General features: G+C 43.6%; 1 protein-coding gene across 1 annotated transcript; it reads left to right on the top strand.

Moving 5' to 3' along the window:
* The first annotated feature begins 477 nt into the window (after window positions 1-477).
* Window positions 478-21,844, top strand: tbc1d2 (TBC1 domain family, member 2). The gene is made up of 15 exons (XM_048263789.1): window positions 478-770; window positions 2,750-3,174; window positions 4,075-4,186; window positions 9,712-9,835; window positions 10,352-10,980; window positions 11,197-11,321; window positions 11,745-11,933; window positions 12,334-12,543; window positions 13,086-13,196; window positions 14,679-14,851; window positions 15,306-15,824; window positions 16,055-16,175; window positions 16,383-16,568; window positions 20,359-20,480; window positions 20,649-21,844. Exons 2-15 carry the CDS (start codon window positions 2,812-2,814, stop codon window positions 20,848-20,850), a joined length of 3,186 nt encoding a protein of 1,061 aa, XP_048119746.1. The 5' UTR covers window positions 478-770; window positions 2,750-2,811; the 3' UTR covers window positions 20,851-21,844.
* Window positions 21,845-22,319: the final 475 nt, after the last annotated feature.

The following is a 22,319-nucleotide window of genomic DNA, read 5'->3' on the forward strand; positions in this document are numbered from 1 at the left end:
GCTACAGACAATGTATTGTAGTTAATTTGTTCAGAGTAGAAATTCGATGCCCTGGATTAGCTGAAAAGTTTATAGGCTGCTGCATCCCCAAAAGAATAAATAATATAGGATATATTATTGATTAACCTATAGCGCAGGCTTGGTGTCAAGGATTTTAATAGACTGTTAACTGTAAAATGTATGCTCTTCATAGGCCTAGGCCTAATTAGTCTGTTTTAATCAACATGATGGGCAGGGTAGCCAGGAGAGCAAGTCCCGGCGGGGCGGGAATTTCCTGTAATCTGTTAAGGAGCGATCCCTAATCTGACTCACGAGCTCATTGGACGCCTCGGTTATGTGCCAGAGAACCACACCCTTAAAATCCAAACTTTCAAGACCTGAAACACCAATCTGGCAACGTAAACACACACACACACACACACACACATCCACATCCACATCCACATCCACACAACGTTGTGGACACACATCCACACACACACATGCACACACACACACACACACACATCCCCCTTGAGCGTGCATTTAGCGCTCCATGACGTATGCGCTCTGCCCGCTGCAGTGTGTTTGGCAGGAGGTCCGGCGCTCCCTGGCTGGGAATCTGAGTGAGATCTCCGTTCGGCAGAGACGCACTCAAGGAAGTGACACTTCTCTCCTCTCCTCTCCTCGCGCCACATGTGTTTGCGCTGGGTTCCACTCTGGAGAGGTGGTGAAGTTTTACAAGAAGTTTTGACGTTGTGTGAAGTCGCGTCGAAAGCGCACGACAGCGGGTAAGTGGCGGTGTATAGCCCAGTTCTTTTCACAGACTGTGTTTCACCTCGCCCTGTGTCGGGCACAGACGGCAACAGCAATCAAACGTGTTGTGCCAGACGGGACGCATGTAGGAGAGGGAAAGAGCACAGGAATCTAACAGGAGGAATTGCGGGGGTCATGCCATGCCCTTGCGTGTATGCGCAAGGGCATGGCATGACATGCTGGCACTGATTTGTATGTTTACCTGCTCAGTGCGCAGCGCAATGAATGTTCCATGCAGTTCCGGAGAGGAGGTGCCCTCAGTGCTGTGTGTGTGTGTGTGTGTGTGTGTGTGTGTGTGTGTGTGTGTGTTTGTGTGTGTGTGTGTGTGTGTGTGTGTGCGCATTTACATTTATTCATTTAGCAGACACGTTTATCCTATGTGACAGAAAGAGAAAGACAGAAATAAACAGAAAGAGAAAGCTACAGTGCAGAGGAGACTATAGGAATTACTACTGATATTAGATTTGATTATATTATATTATATTATATTAGATTAGATTAGATTAGATTCTTTATTGTCATTGTGCAGAGTACAAGTAGAAACAACGAAATGCAGTTAGCTTCTAACCAGAAGTGCAAAAAAGCGGGGGGGGGGGGGGGCTTTTATATAAAGCCCTAGATTTGGAAAAAAGTTCAAAGCTGGTGATATTGGGTCAGTGCCACTGCTGGCCATTTCAGTGCCCTAAGCAAGGTGTTGTTAAAGTTGTTAAAACATTTAAATGATAACTCTCAAACACACTTGGTCTTATTTAGGAGCCTATAAAATGTAAAGAAAAAATAATGATTGATACCAAATGTGTACAAAAACAAGTTTATACTACCCTTAATATCACTCTTTTTGAACTTCGTTCCAAGTCTAGGGCCTTGTAGAAAATCAATGATAATGCCGTACAAACATTAAATAGTTCAGTCATACTGAGAACATGTTTGTCTTCCGCCGTACAAAGTTTGGGCTGCCTATGAATAATACTTTTCATTATATTAATTCCTAAACATTTCTTCGAGACAATGGGATTTTCAGGCTGTAAAACGCCAAAGGGCTGAAAATAATTAGATGGTGCAGCAACAACCTTATCTGATTTGACACGGAATGACCCACCTCCTTGTTGTCCCTGTTAAAGCAACCCCATGGTTGTGGTTCAGCTCAGGAGGCAAGGTAGGGGGGTGGTGTTAGTAGGTTGGGCGGGGGGTTTGCCCTGGATGGCCTCGATAGAGGGGAGTGAGGAACCGGTGATGCGTTGGGCAGTTTTCACCACCCTCTGCAGTGCTTTCCAGTCAGAGGCAGAGCAGTTGCCATACCATACTGTGACACAGTTGGTGAGGATGCTCTTGATGGTGCAGCGGTAAAAGTTCACCAGGATCTGAGAAGACAGGTGGACCATCTTTGAGAAGAGATGCTGGTGAGCCTTCTTGATCAGGGTAGAGGTGTTGAGGATCCAAGACAGGTCCTCATAGATGTGGACACCCAGAAATTTGAAGTTGTGACACGCTCCACCTCAGTCCCGTTGATGAGGATGGGTGAGTGTCTGCCAGCTTTTGACTTCCTGTAGTCCACAATGAGCTCTTTGGTCTTCTTGGTGTTGAGAGCCAGATTGTTGTCGGTGCACCACGATGTTAGGTGCTGGACCTCCTTAGGCTGTCTCATCGTTGTTGCTGAAGAGACCCATTACCGTATCATCTGCAAGCTTGATTATAAATACTAGTCTAAATGTGGTAGGTGAATGTTGTAGTGTATGTATGTTCATTATGTGTGTAACAAAAATGTGTGTGTGTTTATAATGTGAGTGTGTGTGTGTGTGTGTGTGTGTGTGATTGTGTAAGCAATTGTAATAAGTGTGTGTGCGTATGTTTATAATATGTGTGTGTGTGTTTGTAATGTGTGTTTATGATGTGTGTTTTTTGTGTGTATGTGTGTGTCTATGTGTTTGTAATATGTGTTTGTGTGTGTTTGTAGTGTGTGTGTGTGTGTGTGTGTGTGTGTGTGTGTGTGTGTGTGTGTTCAGTATTAGTGCTAACATGAGTGAGCCGGTACCGATGCCCCAGTTGTCTCAGTTGTCGAGCCAGCTGATGACGGACAGCTCCCAGCAGCCCCTCACCACCAATCAAACAGCTGCAGATGTCTCTGAGGCCCGCCCCCAACCGGCCCAGCGGCTCTGTGGTTGGCTGGAGAAGAGAGGCGGGCCTCTGAAGCTCTGGAAGACTCGTTGGTTCTCACATGACGCTGGGCGCAGTCTGCTAATGTACTGGCGCACACGGCAGGACGCCATGCCGCTGGGGCAGATAGAGCTCACCAGTGCCACCTTCAGTTACCCACTGGAAGCGCAGGATGAGCCAGGGACCTTCTACATAAACACACCGCAACGCATCGTCATTCTTAAGGTGACATACACATACACACACACACTCAATCTCTCTCTCACACATACACAAACACATACAAACACAGACACAAACATACACACACACACACACACACACTCTCTCTCTCTCTCTCTCTCTCTCTCTCTCTTTCTATCTTACACTCACACACACACACACACACACACACACACACACACACACACACACACACACACACACACACACGCAAACACAATTCTCTCTCTTTTCTCAGACACACACCACTCTCACCTCTAAACATCATCTCCCTTACCCATACACGTACAGTACATTGTGTTTGTATGTGTTTGTATGTGTGTATGTGTGTGTGTGTGTGTGTGTGTGTGTGTGTGTGTGTGTGAGTGTATGTGTGCAGAAACAAAACAGCAAGAGAATGGGTCTCCTGTCTTAGTCTTGTCACAGGAACCAATCCACATCACAACCTGGTGTGTCCTACATGGATAGTCATCTCAAGGGCAGTGCCTTAAAGCCAATTTACACCAAAGATTCACAAACTAGATGAGCTGCAACATTCAATAAACCAGCAACTTGCTGCAAGACATGTTCTAAAAAAACTGCGGATTCAAACAGTCACAAACGATGTGAGGTAAAAGTGTTTAAAACTTGCAACTTGCAACTGCAATTTGACATGATGAATACATTGCAATGGTTGCAACAGCTGGCAACGGTTCTGCAACGGTTTCGTCTTGTCACTCGAATCTTTGGTGTGAATTGGCTTAGATGTATCTTGTGAACAGTTTCCGTAATGATTTGCAAAACCCAGTGAGATGCTGAGATTATAGTTTGACAGATTGCGTGTGGTTTTGATCTTTGACTGTGTGTGTGTGTGTGTGTGTGTGTGTGTGTGTGTGTGTGTGTGTGTGTGTGTGTGTGTTTTAGGCAGCTAGTCATGAGTTGATGATGTACTGGTTGCAGCAGCTACAACTCATACGATTGCAACACAGGATGCAGACAGGAGATGCAAACTCCAACCTTGACACACACACTTCAGGTAAGACACACACACACACACACACACACACACACACACACACACACACACACACACAAAAGCCACACCCACATACACTGCAGGGATTTACACACACACAAAGGGGCAGGTATACACAAAATCAGCAGGGTTGCCACTAATGCACACTACTTTGACATGGTCATGTACATGTTTATGTACAATAACAACAACAACAACAACAACAACAACAGCAACAACAACAACAACAGCAGCAGCAGCAGCAGCAACAGGGTTTTTACTGCTAAGTGGCCGTAGGTTACGCCGATTTTGAATCAGCGTAACCTACGGCCTCTCGGGGCTTATTGCTTAATTAAATACAGAGATGCTAAAATTACACATGTGATGTGTATTACTGTAAAAATGCAGTCAAACATTTGTAATGTATTGTGTAGTCTACTGAGGAGGTGCTGACTGTATTGTCTAACGGCAGGGGGTGAAGGACCCGCCATGTCTCTCCTTCACACACATTGGTCACTGAAACAGCTGCTCAATGCTGTCACGGTGTGCATTGGGTGTAGCTCATTTCCCATCATGGATGACTGTGTGTGTGTGTGTGTGTGTGTGTGTGTGAGTGTGTGTGTGTGTATGTGTCTCTGTGTGTGTGTGTGTGTGTGTGTGTGTCTGTGTGTGTGTGTGTGTGTGTGTGTGTGTGTGTGTGTGTGTGTGTGTGTGTGTGTGTGTGTGTGAGAAAGTCAAGACAGGATTCATGGTTCATAGCTTCGGTCTGCAGACTGTTTCCTGTCAGAGAAACACACACAACACACACACACACACACAGAGAAGTGAAGGTGGAACAGTCAATATAGACCTAGTATATACAGAACTATATGGAACTTATAGATTATTATTTTTAGAAGCATTGATGTACAACATACAGAACTAATAGCCCATCTACATTTATAAGTACGAGTTGCCAAAGCAATTAGTGTTGGAAGCTTGGCACTGTGCGTGTGAATGAAAAAAAAAAAAACAAATCTGGAAATTATTCCTAAAACTGAACACAAAATCATACATCTAAACCAGACGTCACACAAAATCCCTCAGGCCCTCAAAAACTAATAGTAATGTGAGGAATTGTGTTTTATGTACAGTAATCGGGTTTGAGCTATGACTTGAATTATAGTTTTTATTGATTGTAATTAAGCATGCATTTAATGAACTTGGGATCCATTTGGGGCTCTATTTTAACTATCTAAAACGCACGCATCTGAAGCGGATGATTTAAATACATTTAGGGTGTGGCCAGTCCAAAATCGCTATCTTGACGGTGTAATAAGTTCACCAGATGTCAAGCGCATTGTTCAAGGGTTGTTCTTATGTTTCTTAATCAGTCATGCGTGTGTTTCAGTCGTAATATCCATCATCCATCCGTCATTCCCTTTAAGAGCAAGGAGTGCAACATCTTACAGTCAGTGCATCTAAAGGAATCTGCTTGTACACGAGACCGTGTATGCAACACCAGGATTCCATTAAACCTTGCTTTACTACATGTGTGCGTGACTAGCAGAGTACAGCCTACTTGCATCTGCATTCGCCTATTATTTGAACTCATCCAAACTGAAACTAACTTCACCATGGTCTCATAGGCAACAATAAAACAGTTTTACACTTAGTTATTTACTTTCACTATTGACTGACAAGTGATTACAATTGAAAACATTACCTGAAAAAAGCAACACACCCTAATAATGTTCGAATGACTGAATAGAAATCCTAAGCATAAGGTTGCCTGGGACTCATTGCTAAGAGCTGCTTACATTTTGTGACAGTCAGCTCAAAATAGCTGTGCTTGTGTGCGTTTTTTTTTTTTTTTTTTTTTTTCTTGGTCAGTTGCATAATGATTTTTGGATCATGCGCCTGGCCACACCTATTTTTTTTTTTAATTGACACGCCGGTCGGCACAATTTTCAACTGAACTGAAGTGCATGGTGAAAAATCCATCTCTGCCTTCGGGTGATAGGAACAAGACTTGCATCGTGCTTGGTGCCACATTGCGCCGGGTCGAAGGCAGGGCCTAACACTTTTCCTCTGGTTTTACTAGGGTTACCACACGTTCTGGTTTCCCCGGGATTGTTCTCTTTTTTTAATGTCTGTCCCGGAAAATTGATAATCTTTCCCGGGACACCAAATGTCCCGTTTTTTTTGGTGCAAAGGTCACATCGCTGCAAATTTCATACGACGATGCATCATTCCACAAAATGGTTTGTCTTCTCTATCAGGAAGTTATACAATAAGCTTAAAGGGATATTCCACCATTTGGGGAAATACACTCATTTTCCACCTCCCCTCGAGTTTTACCTTTCCCCAGTTGATCCAGCCGTTCTCTGCGTCTGACAGTAACACTTTTAGCTCCAGCTCATTGAATCAAATTAGACCGTTAGCTTATAGGAGAGATGCTAACGGTCTAATCTGATTCAATGAGCTGGAGCTAAAAGTGCTACTGTCAGAGAACAGCTGGATCAACTGGAGAAAGGTAAAACTCAATTGTTTAACTCGAGGGGAGGTGGGAAATGAGTGTATTTCCCCAAATGATGGAGTATCGCTTTAATAAACATATAGCCTTAAGTCAAAACAGCTGTTAGGCTTATGTCATTTTGATCTGTAAAAATGTCACATGCAGCCATGCCTACATTTTGCTTACTGCACATTAATCATAGGCTAATATATGTTATAATATAATATTCAGTATTCATTATTGAATGCTTAGCTAGAATGATGTTTTCCCTATCGCCCTATTAAAGCAGGTTTACCTGCGGGCATGTAATTGTGCTACAGGTTTTCTACAGGAATGGCATGTTTGAATGGCCACTGCACTAGTGGTACTAAATGAGCCATGATGCAGCCAGAGATGTACAGAATGAACACAGAGTTTGTGTGTAGTGTGTTGCTCCGAAAGCTCAACACATCATGTGCGGAAATAGTGGGAAAAGTGTTTATATTCTTTTGTTATGGTTAGTTTACAAGCTTGCTAACAGTGTGTAAGTGACCAAGAAAAAACAAACGTGTGTGTGTGTGTGTGTGTGTGTGTGTGTGTGTGTGCGTGTGCGTGCGTGCGTGCGTGCGTGTGTACTGCTATCCCTGGTTTGTATGTGAGGTATGTCATGCGCGTACAGACATGAACAAACTCAGTGTCTATGTCCTAAGTGTCTCTCTCTCTTTCTCTCTCTCTCTCTCTCTCTCTCTCCTCCCTCTCTCTCCCTCTCTCCTATCTTGGTGATCTAAAACACATTGTCAGTAGCGAAAAGCTTAAATACATTTAGGAGTGTGTCCAGTCCACATTCGGGGTGGTTTTGTTATCAAACATTGCGTGCTTGCCACAAAAAGGTTTGTCTTATGTTTCATAATCAGTCATGGGTGTTTTGAGCGTAACATCCTTTAAACCAATTAAAATGACATCTGTCATTCCCTTTAACAGCAAGCAGCGCAATAGTCAACGGCAAAACAGTTATACACAGTTAATTACTTTCACCATTGACTGACAATGGGTTACCCTCGAAAACATAGCTTGAAAAAAGTACCCCTTACCCCAATAATGTTCAAATGACTGAATAAAAAACCTAAGGACATTTATCCTGCAGAGGAGTTGCTGCTTACATGTCATGAGAGTGCGTCTTCAGCTGTGCTTCACATACGCCTTTCGCTGTAGACCAGGCTTTTCTTGGTCAGTGGCGTAATGCTTTTTAGATGGTGTAAGATGGTGATTTTTAGATAATGCGCTAGACCACACCTTAGGTCGTTAATTGCCACACCCCTGGCCATATTGTTTAATAAAAGAGAAGTGCATGGCGAACAATTTGAGTGTAAGATAGGAACAGGCTTGGAAGTTCACCATTTTAGGGGCAAGGCCACTTGGCCTTCAGTTGGGCATATTTGGTGGGGGGCACAAAGGCCACATGTCAGGGCACCAAGGGCCAAAGTTATACAGGCTATAAAAATGATCAAAATTGTATTTAGCCTATTCACAGCAGTAGACCTGCATCACTGTATGAAACATTACAAAAACATGAAACATGACACGCTATTACGCTATTACATAGAACTGTAAATCATCTGATCATCTAATATTTACAGATATCTAGGCTATATTTAACATTTATTTTATATTTGGCCTGTTATGAAATCATGTATTGAACAATTTAAGCACAGCTCAGCTTTAAGAAACTCAAATAGCCTAGAATATATGCATGCTTAGCATTTTGTGATCATTAAGGCTACTTTAAAAACTAGTCAGCTGTATATCCTCTGATTTTAATATTTACCGACATATTTGGCGATATTTGTCACATTGATTTTGTATTTGGCCTGTTATGAAATCACGTAGAAAAATTTAAACACATTGTGAAACTTAAAGCCCAAATTTGGCATGCATGTCGAAATTTGCTGCAAATTCAAAACGTGTTCGGTAAGGTCTGCTGTTTATTTTGATATATGTTTTGAACGAAGGGTTCGTGATGTAGGCTAGGCCTATTCCACTAAGATGAATGGGTAGGGAGATAGGCGGAGAACCTAATTTATGATTCAATTTAATCATAGTATTTTTTTGTCTCGCGAACCGTTCACCAAACGGCTAACATTGTTTAAAAGCTGAGAAAAAGCTCTTTCATGCGATGTGATACTTGTGATGTCTGTGTGATGAGTAGGCTACTTCGCGAGTAGTTCAACTGAGAAGAATGGGTGAATCTGGACGCACTTTCTTTCTTGCCGTGCGCTGTCACTTTCTCTACTGCATAAAAGACTAAATTAATTTGCGCTGTAAATCCTAAGATTATTTTGTCAGGCCATAGGCTAATAAAATATGCTATTAGTCGGACGCAAACCAAAATATTGAAAGAAAGGGGCACCAAGGCCACAGTGGCCTGTAAATCTCTGATTTTCAAAGGGGCATCACGGCCAACGCAAGGGGCAACGAGGGCCATGGCCGTCGTGGCCGCCGTGAAATTTCTACCCTGGATAGGAATACGCTTTGCGTCATGATAAGAATACGCTATGCGCTGCGTTTTAGATCACCAAGATAGAGCCCTCTGTCTCTCTCTATGATTGCATTAAATAAATTCTCAGTTGTGTGTGTGTGTGTGTGTGTGTTTGTGCGTGCGTTTGTGCAGTGCGTGTGTGTGCGTGTTGCTGACAGTATCACGTATCACAAACCTGGGATTCCAGTGCAATCTAATCATTCTTGTGTTTGGGAGTCTTAGACATGTGCACAGACTGCAAAGTAAACCAAATACAAAAAGTAAAGTAAATTTTCCATTTCTGCAATAATAGGTAGCGTATCCATTTGGAGAGGGTTATGCCATGTCTACCCAGAACCACTAGTGCAGAATGGATGAATAGTACAAACTAAGCATTTTGTGTTTGATCAGACCTGTCAAAACATGTAACATACTTCCATCAATGTTTAGAACTGTAAATATGTGTGTGTGTGTGTGTGTGTGTGTGTGTGTGTGTGTGTGTGTGTGTGCATGCGTGCATGCGTGTGCATGTGTGTGTGTGTGTGTGTGTTTTAGTGGAATTTATTCCTCAGGTTAAAATGCCATCGGAGTTTGTAGGCAAAGACGCACCCAACCGGCCTTCTCCTGGACTAAGGAGCCCACTAAACCTTTCACTGAAACACCCCATTATAGAGTTCCAGTGAGTGTACACACACACACACACACACACACACACACACACACACACACACACACACACACATGGCACATACACATACACACATACACACATACACACATACACACACACACACACACACACATACACACACACACACACAGGCATATAAATTGGGGAAAGATGAGGAGGAGTGTGGTGAGAGAAAGAGGAAAATAGGAAGATATGAGAGAGAGAGAGAGAGAGAGAGAGAGAGAGAGAGAGAGAGAGGAGGGAGTGTGTAAGCAGGAGTTCATGCACTGCCTGATGGTCTTTTGGGCACCCACAGTCGACTTCAAGGCAGCGCTGCCTTGAAGTCGACAGTGGGGGCCTAAAAGACCATAGATCTCATACACACACCACTCCTCTAAATTACTTTCAAATTGAAAACCAAGGCCAGACTAGGGTTATTTGACCTATGTTCAACCCTTCTTTTGTCAATTCAAACCAAGACAGTCAACAGTGTGTGTGTTTGTTTGGTATGTGTGTGTGTTACAGGAATCTGTGTTTTAAGAAGACTGTGCCTAACCTGGATCAGGCCCCTGTTTCACTTATACCTAACCTGGACACAACCACTCAAGGCACAACCAATCAGGAAACAGCCGCTCGGGACACACCCACTCAAGGCATAACCAATCAGGAATCAGCCTCTCAAGACACACCCAGTCCCGACACAACCAATCAGGAAACAACATCTCAGGACACATCCAGTCACGACACAACCAATCAGGAAACAACCTCCGAGGACACATCCAGCCATGACATAACCAATCAGAAATCAGCCTCTAGGGAAACACCCATTCAAGGCATAGTTAGTCAGGAAACAGCCACTCCGGACACATCCAGTCTTGACACAACCAATCAGGAAACAACTTCCTTGGACACATCAACTCACAACACAGCCAATCAGGAAACAGCCTCTCTAGACACATCCAGTCATGATACAGCCAATCAGGAAACATCTTCCTTGGACGCATCAACTCACAACACAGCCAGTCAGGAAGCAGCCTCCCTTGAAACACTCTCAGAGGACACAGCCAATCAGGAAACAGCCTCTCCGTTCACACCCACTACGGTTACAGCCAATCAGAGATCAACTTCCTTGACCATACCTGCTCAGATAAGGAGTAAGTCCTACTTCAATCACTAATGAGAAAAACACACACAGACACACACACACACGTGACCCAAGATACACTCCTGTACACCTATACATTGTGTACTTGGTTGAGAGACTTGTGTCATTTCTATCATGTGAGCATGTGCCCAGTTAAACAAAAAAACATGTTTTTGTATGTAATTTTCATTAACTTCATAACTTTCATTACCCCCTCACCTCACAGGGCGCCCCCTCTCCTCACCAAAGCATCTCTCTGCCACCTTACCAACAGGGCGCAACAGGAAAAACCAAAGCCTCTGCTTAGAGCTCGAAGTGCTCACACAGGAAAAAGAGGCCAAGGAACAGAAGGTGCCCCCCACACACACACGCATACAGACACAGAGGAATTGTAAATGTCAGTGTGTGTGTGTATTTGTATGTGTGTCTTTGCGTTTGTAGGTATAAGTATACAGTCTTTTGATCCCGTGAGGGAAATTTGGTCTCTGCATTTATCCCAATCTGTGAATTAGTGAAACACTCAGCACACAGTGAAGTGAAGCACACACTAATCCCGACGCAGTGAGCTGCCTGCTACAACTCGGGGAGTGCTCGGGGAGCAGTGAGGGGTTAGGTGCCTTGCTCAAGGGCACTCCAGCCGTGCCTACTGGTCGGGGTTCGAACCGGCAACCCTCTGGTTACAACACGGTGTGTGTGTGTGTGTGTGTGTGTGTGTGTGTGTGTGTGTGTGTGTGTGTGTGTGTGTGTGTGTGTGTGTGTGTGTGTGTGTGTTAGGAGCTGGTGGTGTCTCTCTATAAGGCGTTGGAGGCATCTCAGAGAGAGAAGCGGGCGTGTGCAGACTTCCTGTCTGTCTCTGGCGAGGACCAGCGTCTAGAGATGCTCCGTCACCGCGAGCGACAGGTTGTTCAGCTAAAGGCCCAGGTGGAGGATCTGCAGCAGCAACTACATGAGCGAGACACACAGGTGTGTGACAGACAGACAGGTCTGTGTGAGTGAGACAGGTGTGTGACAGACAGACAGGTGTGTGACAGACAAACAGGTCTGTGTGAGTGAGACAGGTGTGTGACAGACAGACAGACAGATGTGTGTGAGTGAGACAGGTGTGTGACAGACAAACAGGTCTGTGTGAGTGAGACAGGTGTGTGATAGACAGACAGATGTGTGTGAGTGAGACAGGTGTGTGACAGACAAACAGGTCTGTGTGAGTGAGACAGGTGTGTGACAGACAGACAGGTGTGTGTGAGTGATACAGGTGTGTGACAGACAGACAGGTGTGTGACTGACAGACAGATGTATGACAAAGAGAAAGCTGAGGGAGAAACTTATGGATGTGTGTCTGAGTGTGTGTATGTGTGTGTTGTAGGTGTGTGAACTTGAGGAAGCCCTTCAGCTGATGCTACAGAAGAACCAAGCCAAGCAGGAGGTGGTACTGAAGCTCTCCCAACAACTGGCTGACTACACAAGCGACACAGACACAGACACACACACAGGCGACACACACACACACACAGGCAACATACACAATGCATCCAGACCTGAGGAGAACCTGAAGCAGGAGAACCGACACCTGATGGTGAGTGAGTGTGTGTGTGTGTGTGTGTGTGTGTGTGTGTGTGTGTGTGTACACATCTTCTCTGCCCTGTTTTTCTTCTTCTCAGGACATATATTACATGAGTTCCAACTCAGATCCTTGATATAAACAGTATCTATGTGTGTGTGTGTGTGTGTGTGTGTGTGTGTGTGTGTGTGTGTGTGTGTGTGTGTGTGTGTGTGTGTGTGTGTGTGTGTGTGTGTGTGTGTGTGTGTGTGTGTGTGTGTGAGTGTACACATCTTCTCTGCCCTGTTTTTCTTCTTCTCAGGACATATATTACATGAGTTCCAACTCAGATCCTTGATATAAACAGTATCTATGTGTGTGTGCATGTGTGTGTGTGCGTGTGTGTGTGTTTGTGTGCATGTGTTTTTCTTCTTCTCAGGATTATTACATGAGTTCCAACTCAGCATATGTGTGTGTGTGCATGTGTGTGTGTGCGTGTGTGTCTGTTTGTGTGCATGTGTGATTGTGCATGTGTGTGTATGTGTATGTGCGTGTGTGTGTTTGTGTACATGTGTCAGGATGACCTAGAGGCGTATCGTACCCAGAATAAGTTCCTGAACTCTGAGATCCATTATCTGACGCAGCTTTGGAGGCAGAGTTCCCAACAGGAGAAGAGCCTCATGGTCAAGGTGTGTGTATGTGTGTGTGTGTGCGTGTCTGGTATCATTCTGTATGGCCATTTGTATGTGTATGTGTTGTAGTATTAAACACACATGTACAGCTGTAGTTTGAATATATGCGTTTAATATGTGTGTGTGTAGTATGATATATGTGTGTTTGTGTGTATAGTATGATATGTGCGTTTAATAAGTGTGTGTATATGATGTGTGTGTTGTGTGTGTATAGTACAATATATGTGCGTTTAATATGTGTATAGTATGATATACATCTTGAAAGTAATTGTGGTGAATAATTACTTAATATTAACTTAGACTGGCAAACTTCAGAAACACTCAGGAATCAGGTTTATTCTGTTACAAGCAGAGAGGATAAAAATGGTCTATGGTCTATGTAGGCCATGGCACAGAGGCCATGGCCTCTGGATCAACCTCTCTCTCTCTCCTTCAGTTCCCCATCTAGTTCTCATTAGTCTGACAAACATTGCAAGTTAGTCACTTTTGTATGGGTTAAACAAAGGAAGAATTGGAGGCAAAACAAGCCCACATGGTTGGTTCTCCAGTTGGCATCAGACACACCCACTCACACACCTACTTCACACCTATCTGAAGAACATGAGGAGAGATATCTTATATATCAGAAATATCACTTAAAGAATGTTCCAAACATTCTCACAATCAAATCATTACAATCCTTGTACTGAGACTATTACAATGATACCAAACATGAATATATTTACATTTCATGACACATGGATACATTATAGCAAGGTAACATCCTTTGTCTTCTGATCTGGATCTGATAGCCCTTGGAACCAGTACATTAGCATTTCATTGGGGGAGGGGAGGGTGTCTTTTGTTTAATGCCAAGAGGGGCCACATGGCTAACTAAACCCTAAAATAATTGCTATCAATCTCAAACCCTCAAAATGTCAGGTGGTGCAACCATCCGAGCAAATTAACACTATGTGAAAAGTATTAAATATAGGATTTAAAAGGTAAGGAAATTAAAATAAATATGGGGGCATAAAAAAAAAAACTTTGTCCAAAAATGTGCATATCTGAAATCAGGGCGGTGCAACTGCATTCATAGAATGTTTATTTTGAATTGAAGTAGGAAAAAAGTAAACAGGATATTGCCTCATCAATAGGTCCCCAAGTGAACTTTACTGATCAGGGGGGGAGGAGACATTGTTGTGACATTGTGCCACCTGACATTGTTTGGGTGGTGAAATTGCAAATACAGTCTAAAAATGTATTAAAACCCCTGTAAATGTTGCACAGCCAATGAGACTTGTTTAAACACAGCCTTCCAACTTCAAAACATACATTCTGTCAGTTTTAAAGATAATAAGAAAACACGTTTTTAAAAGGCTGATTTGTCAATCACCCGTGTTTAGCATGTACATAGTATGATACATTTGTGTTTAATATGTGTATGTATGGTATGCTATTTGTGTGTTTAATATGTGTGTGTTTCTGTGTGTGTGGTAGTGTGCATTATTAGAGGCCCACAGCTGTGAGAAAGAGAAACGCTACCTGAGTGTGTTACACCAGCTGAGAGAAAGCAGTGTGTGTAGTGAAACTCACAGACAGGTGCACACACACCAACTCCGCGCACTGATAGATGACGCACTGCTGGGAGCACTGAGTGTAAGCCCTACCAGGTAACATGCACACACACACACACTCACACACACACACACACACACACACACACTCTCTCTCTCTCTCTCTCTCTCTCTCTCTCTCTCTCTCTCTCTCTCACTCACACACACACATCTCTTTCTCTCTCTCTCTCTCTCTCTCACACACACATACACTCTCTCTCTCTCTCTCTCTCTCTCACACACACACTCTCTCTCTCTCTCTCACACACACACACACTCTTTCTCGCACACACACACACACATGCACATATTCTCTCTCTCACACACACACAGTGAGTTTGATGCATATGGTTTTACGGACTACAGGCCTGCAGATGTACACACTCACACACGCGCGCACACACACACACACACACACACACAGTTATGGATAATCCTAGTTCACTCACTCTAGTGTCTCAAATTTCCATAATGGATTTCTTGATAGAGTCTCTCTTCTCTCTCTGTGCAGCGAGTTTGATGCGTATGGCTTTAAGCTGGTGCCGGACTACGCGCCTGCAGACGTGCAGCTGATGATGAGGTTGAACGCGCTGGAGCTGCGCACCCGGCGCCTGCAGCCGGAGGATGAGCGCCCCCTAGTGGCTCGCTGGGAGCAGCTCCTGTCCGGCTCCAGTGCCTCCCACTGCCCATCCAACCCAGCCCACCTGCTCTGCCCTTCGCTGGAGATCAAGAGCCTGCTCAGGGCCGGCGTGCCGCAGAAGTACCGCAGACGAGTGTGGCGCTGGCTGGTGTGGGTTCGCACGCGGGCCGTGAGAGAGAGCAGCCCTGACCGGTACCACATCCTGACCCAGAACTGCCACCTGGCGCCCAGGACCGCCGCCCACCAGATCCAACTGGACCTGCACCGCACCCTCACAACCAATCAGAGGTTTAGCTCCCCCTCAAGTCCCATCCACGAACAGCTGCGCAGAGTCCTACTGGCCTTCGCCTGCCACAACCCCACTGTGGGCTATTGCCAAGGCTTCAACAGGTACACACACACACACACACACATACACACTGTGGGCTACTGCCAAGGCTTCAACGGGTACACACACACACACACACACACACACACACACATGCACACACAATTCCACTTTCGTCTACTGCCAAGGGTTAAACAGATACACACACACACACTACTGTGGGCTGTCAAGGGTGAATCAGGTATGCAATTCCACTCTTACTGAATTTAACTGAATGTGTGTGTGGTTTCAGGTTAGCGGCACTGGCGTTGCTTGTTTTAGAGGATGAAGAGGAGGCGTTTTGGTGTCTTGTGGCCATTATAGAGGCGATCATGCCTCCAGACTACTTCAGCAAGTCCCTCCTGGGCTGCCAGGTACCCAGCTGTGAACTTTAACCTTTAGCCTTCAACCTCAACCTTTCTACACATCCATCCTGACCCTACTTTTTACTCTGTAGGAATCTCTGTTGATGTGAGTATTAATGTCTGTGTGTGTGTGTATGTATGTTTTTGTATCTGTGTGATGTGTGTTTCTGTGTGTGTGTGTGTGTGTGTGTGTGTGTGTGTTTGTGTGTGTGTTAGGTGGACCAGTGTGTGTTCAAGGAGCTGCTGGCTGACAAGGTTCCCCGCGTGAACGTTCACCTAGAGGCCCACTCAGTGGACGTGGTCAACGTCAGCCTCAAATGGTTCCCTGTCATCTTCCTGGAGGAGCTGCCCAGCGACATTTTGTTCCCTCTCTGGGACGCCTTCCTCTACGAGGGCAGCAAGGTGTGTGTGTGTGTGTGTGTGTGTGTGTGTGTGTGTGTGTGTGTGTGTGTGTGTGTGTGTGTGTGTGTGTGTGTGTGTGTGTGTGTGTGTGTGTGTGTGGTGTGTGTGTGTGAGTGTGTGTGTGGGTGTGTGTGTGCGGCTTGATCAAGGAACTCTCTGCCATCCCCACTGCTACTACAGGAACTAACTCGGCCAATTCTGCCAGGAACCAAATAAACATTCCCATGTTTCTTGTCAGCACCCCTTTACACTGGCAAAGACCCACACCAGACAGAGGAGAGCTCAAAGAAGTTGCCAGTAACAGTTTTACACTAAACAAACATTCTTTTACACCCACGTTTAGGTGTGAATGCATAGCTGCCATCTATTCAAAAAACCTTGAAGTGAGATTTGGTACAGTAGGGCCAACCAAAATTTTGTCACATACACACCTGTTTTGTTTGGCTCATTCATCATCATCATCATCATCATCTGTACAGCAAAAAATAAAAGATACAAAATTTTACCATTTCATACCATCAGTGGTTCTCAGTGTTGGGACCAGGGTTCCAGAGTTAAATTAACATTAGGGTATCAAAGGGATCTACTACTAGGCCACTGAAATTCTAAAGAATGAGAACCACTGATTTACATAAATTGGAATTCTTACCAAACAAAATAGAAATAGAAATAAACATGTTTGGTTATTGGCTGAAACTGCGTTCCTCTGATGTTGTGTCATCCTCGGGAGGTTGGGGGAAGGGAAGAACATTTTGGGTTACACTTTACTTGAAGGTATCTACATAAGAGTGACATGACACTGTCATGAACGTGTCATAAACATTAGAAACAAGTCACAAACGTTTCTGACATAACACTTCTGTCACTTCTGTCATTAAGTGTCATTCGGTTTTTGTCATGACAAGTTAGGGTTAGGGTAAGTGTTAGGGCTATGACAGTGTCACTCTTATGTAGATACCTTCAAGTAAAGCGTCACCAAATTTTGTATATTTTAACGTTTAAATGCATCAATCAGGGGTGCGTTTTTAGAAAAGCAACGACGTTGCTCAACCACCGCGGGTAATGACGACGATCAAACAACGACTTTGTAACACCTGTTTTCAGAAAGCATCGTACCTGTGTCGCAATTCGCTACCTTCGCCGTTCGAACACCGTAGTTCCAACAACGTTGTTGATGATGCAGCGATACATATCATTGGTGGAAACAGCGGTAACGTGTAATACCCCACCCCCTACAAATTCTCTGCCACAGCCTATGTCAACATTTGTTTGTGTGTTAAATATCTATGTTAAAAAAATATATAGCCTACACAAATTTTAGGGTATCGCAAGTGTTACTGTCTGTCTCTTCGCATCCTCTCTCTCCTTTTCACTTCTGAGTAAGAGTAGGCCTCTGAGACACAACAATAGGTTTTGACCCTAAATATTTATGCATCGAGAGACCATTAGGAACTTGACATCAGTCAAAAACAATTGTTTCAAATATAGTTGCACTGCTTTATTTGGTATTTCCACGTGTCACACTAGTTCAACTGCACGTAGTCAGAAGCAAGAAGACAATCTCACTTCATAAGAAAATCGAACTTACAACGTTCGGACAACAAGTCACCTGCTTTAGCCACTACACCATTAATCACTGTGGTGCTCTAAAGAGTCTTTAAACGCTCTAAAGAGTCTCTAAACGCTTTCTAGAAACGCACCCCTGGTGCAGTTTGAAACACAATTCAGAGATTAGACTTGATTATTTTTATCTATGGATGGAAATATGTGTCCTGAAACCTAAGCTATAGTTATGATGATACTGCAATAAGTTCTCAAACAAAATTCATATATGCTGAGTTTCACTTGAGTACACACAAAAAAGTGTACATTTCAGCACTCCATGAAATTATGCAGAAGTGGTCAGTGGTGTTGTTCAGCTAGTTCATCCAGAGACTTTCTAAGGAGGAGACACAGCACTCCAAAAGTCCTCCATAGAAATGCATGGGGTTAGTTTGTAACGGCAATATGGCAGTTGTCTACGCATATCACACCCCTTCCGCGGCAAAACGTTGACATGTGAATACATTGAGCAAGATTAGTGTCATGAAGCCTTGCGCAGGCACATTTCTACCGAAATAGATGTCCGATAAGTGGCCAAAAAGCGTTGCAATATGGCCACCGAGTGGAGGGATTTAAAGGACTTTGGTTAATCTAAGATAAGATACAGGACAGTTTGGGCTACCCATAGCTGGGAAAGTATGATGTGATAATATTTGCACCAGTCAAGAAAAAAAAAATTGTGTCTCATCATTTTTTTTCTTCATATTTTTGCATTAATATCACAAGGAAGTATGCTAGTAGAAATATATATTCATATCTGTGTAAGTGGGATTGTCTGGAATCTGGCAATATAAGAACCACAATGGTAGGAAACTCTATGGCAGTGGTTGTCAAATGGGGGTACACGTACCCCTGGGGGTACTTGAAGGCACTCCAGGGGGTACGTGATATTTTAAAATATACATATATTTAAAAAGTAGAATCCATGCAAAAATACTTTAAAAAGAATTATTTAATAAATATTTCAGGAAAATATAAGTTCATAAATGAATTTTATACTTCAGTAGGCTATTCAATTTCATTATCCTAAAAACCCAGAGTCCCCCCCATACCAGGATGGTTCGACCCAACCTGTCACATGCCACCCACTATCACCTGTCAATCACTGTCAAAACTCAAACGATGGAATTGTGTAATTTTTGTGAAAACACGGAGGGACAAGTGGCTTTTTTTCTCAACTAAAAATGCTTTGCGCTGGTTAGAGGGTACTAGGCTGAAAAATATTTCATAGGGGGTACATCACTGAAAAAAGGTTGAGAACCACTGCTCTATGGCTTTTGTGGAAAACGGGTGAGCACATCCAAAATATATTTTCACAGGTGCCAGACAAAACGTGTCGGAGAGAGAGGGAGATGGTCTGCACACTGTATATGAGCTCCACCAAGAAATGTATTTACTCTAAAAAAGCATCGTTTCGATCTGTTGAGTAACCGGATTACTCAGGAATCACTTATTATACAGAGACATGCTTTATATCCTCATATCCGGTAAGGTCTGCTGTTTATCATGATGTAGGGTTTGCGTGTTGAGTGAAGAGTTTCTGCGTTCTGCGTGCAGAATTCAAATATGATTACATTTCATGTAAGTTCAAGTTAGTTTTCTCGCGGGTCTAGTGACGCCCCTGCTAAGGTAGAACAAAATCTCGGACGTTTTTGAAATTCCGACCGGATGCATTTTTTAGATCCCAAATAAAGGACATGCCGGGGGAAATGTGAATGTCTGGTCACCTGACATTATTTGACTGACCGGGTTGACACTGCAGCGTGTGAAATCGGGGGTGTGGCGTGAGAGCCTGTGAAGCCAATCAAATGAGTGAGTCTCACGGCCAATGCATGAGAGTTGGTACTCCTGTGAATGTGCATTCATTCATTCATTCATGTGAAGTCGTGTTTGTGCACAAGTTTGTTTAAGTTACTTCGTAACTGTGGAGCAGATATGTGTTGACAGTGTGTCTGTGTGTGTATGTCTGTAGCATGCACATATGTTTGCCTATGTATGTATGTGTGTGTGCAGTGCACTCCAAGGTCTAAATTCTATGTAAAAATGGTAAATTGGTATACTTAGTTTTGCCATTCCACTCTTGAATTATGAACCCGTGTTTACTTTATAAAACTCATATTACAATAAGCACTGAAGTCATATTACAATATGCACTGGTGTGTGTGTGTGTGTGTGTGTGTGTGGTCAGGTCATATTACGCTACGCTCTGGCCTTGCTGAAGTATAAGGAGGACGAGATTCTGAAGATGCAAAACAACACTGATATCCTTCAGTACCTCTTCTTCTTCCCCAACACCATCACTGATGTCAGGTCTGTCACTTCACACTCACCAAACACACAAACTGTGTGTGTGCACATGTGTTTGTCATCAGATGGTGTGGGCCCACAAGAACACACACACACACTCATAGAGACATAAGCTCATGTGCCACTGCTAATGACACACACACACTCATGTCTAAACTCTCTCCCTGACAGGAAGTTGCGTAACATAGCATTTGGTGAGATCAACCCATTAACCAAGAAGTACCTGCGCAGCAAGAGGGCGTGGCATCGCCAGCATCTAGAGGCGGAGCTTCAAGAGCGGGAGGCGGAGCTGAGGGAGCAAAGCTCCCAGCATGCCGAGCGGCACGACAAAGCACTGGACGACATCGCCAGTGACGACGATGAACTCAACTGACCTTGCACAGCTTCATCTGAAAGACACACACACACACTTATACACACATTTGCCCAGTCATACACACACACCTGCCTGAGCCGCACTCAGCTCAAACTCTCCGTCTTCACACTCCTCAAAGTCTCGCTCTGTCAGGGCCACAGTAGGTCAGTCTCTTCCTTGAAATGCAAGATTTTATTAGGCTGGACCTCTCTGTCTTGGGCTTAAGTTGTAAGATTTAATTTTAGCTCACAAGTTTTTGTTGTCATCGTTCAACATAATCAATGATAAGCATGCATCAAGGTAAGTAATTGCATAGAAGGGGGGAGCTGTGGCGCAACTGACAACTGGGGTGACAGCACCCATACCACAGTCGGGTCCATGTGCCCACAGAGTTGGGTTCGAGTCCAACCCATGTCCTTTCCCAATCCCACCCCATCTCTCTCTCTCCTCTACTCGCTTCCTTTCACTCTCTTTTTTATTTATTTATTTGTCCTTTATTTAACCAGGGAAAAGAACACATTGAGATTGGGATCTCTTTTTCAAATGGGCCCTGGCCAAGAAGGCCTCTTCACGGTCCTATTGGACTAAAGATATAGAAAGCCCCCAAAAATATTAAGCAAAATCTACTCTTTCAATCTTATCTAATATCTGATCAGTTATAAATCACTCTAGTACACTATAATCTATGTACAGGGTTGTACTATTCATAATCAACCTGACATGCTAGGTCATCATTACTCTGACCCATACATGCAGCTTCAAATGTGGACACTAGGTGGAGACTGACTCTGGACCATCAACCTATATAGCAAGTCACTGCATGCTAATACAGTACATCCGCACACTTTAACACAACATAACTGTCAACACACGTGGGTGTGAAGAGTTGTGGACACAGCCTATATGTGTGTGAGTGTGTATGCATTAGCATGTGAAAGATTGCATGTGAATCCCATTTTCACAATAAAGGGGCTAAGACTCTTAGCATTCTATGAGATTTACAGAGAAACTACTTCCAAAGCAGTTGTGTCTACTTTACATGACAAATACATGTATTACTACATTATTAGATTAGATGAGATTCAACTTTGTTGTTGTTGTGCAGAGTAAAAATAAGGTAGCATTTAATCAAAAGTGCAAAAGAACAAAACTGTGTACAGAATAAATTATATGACAGACCTACAGCATGGCTTGTGTTATACAGTATACAGTTGGATGTATGTCCAAAATACACTAAAGTCTGTGCAGTGTGTAAACTACAGTATGCAGTATGTTCAATGTATATGCAATATAGAGACTCTGAACAGTGTGAGAGGTTCAGTCTAAAGATATGCAACTGTAGGTTGTGCCGTACATACAGAATCAGAGCTACGTGAAAAAAGAATTGGCGTATGTGTTTGTTGTAACATTTTCAGTCTACCATCAATCACATCCAAAAGAAGTGTGTGTTGTATTATACTATCTGTACTGGCTATTTGTCCTAACGT

Source organism: Alosa alosa, chromosome 14, assembly GCF_017589495.1.
Source record: "Alosa alosa isolate M-15738 ecotype Scorff River chromosome 14, AALO_Geno_1.1, whole genome shotgun sequence".
Lineage (NCBI taxonomy): Eukaryota > Metazoa > Chordata > Actinopteri > Clupeiformes > Clupeidae > Alosa > Alosa alosa.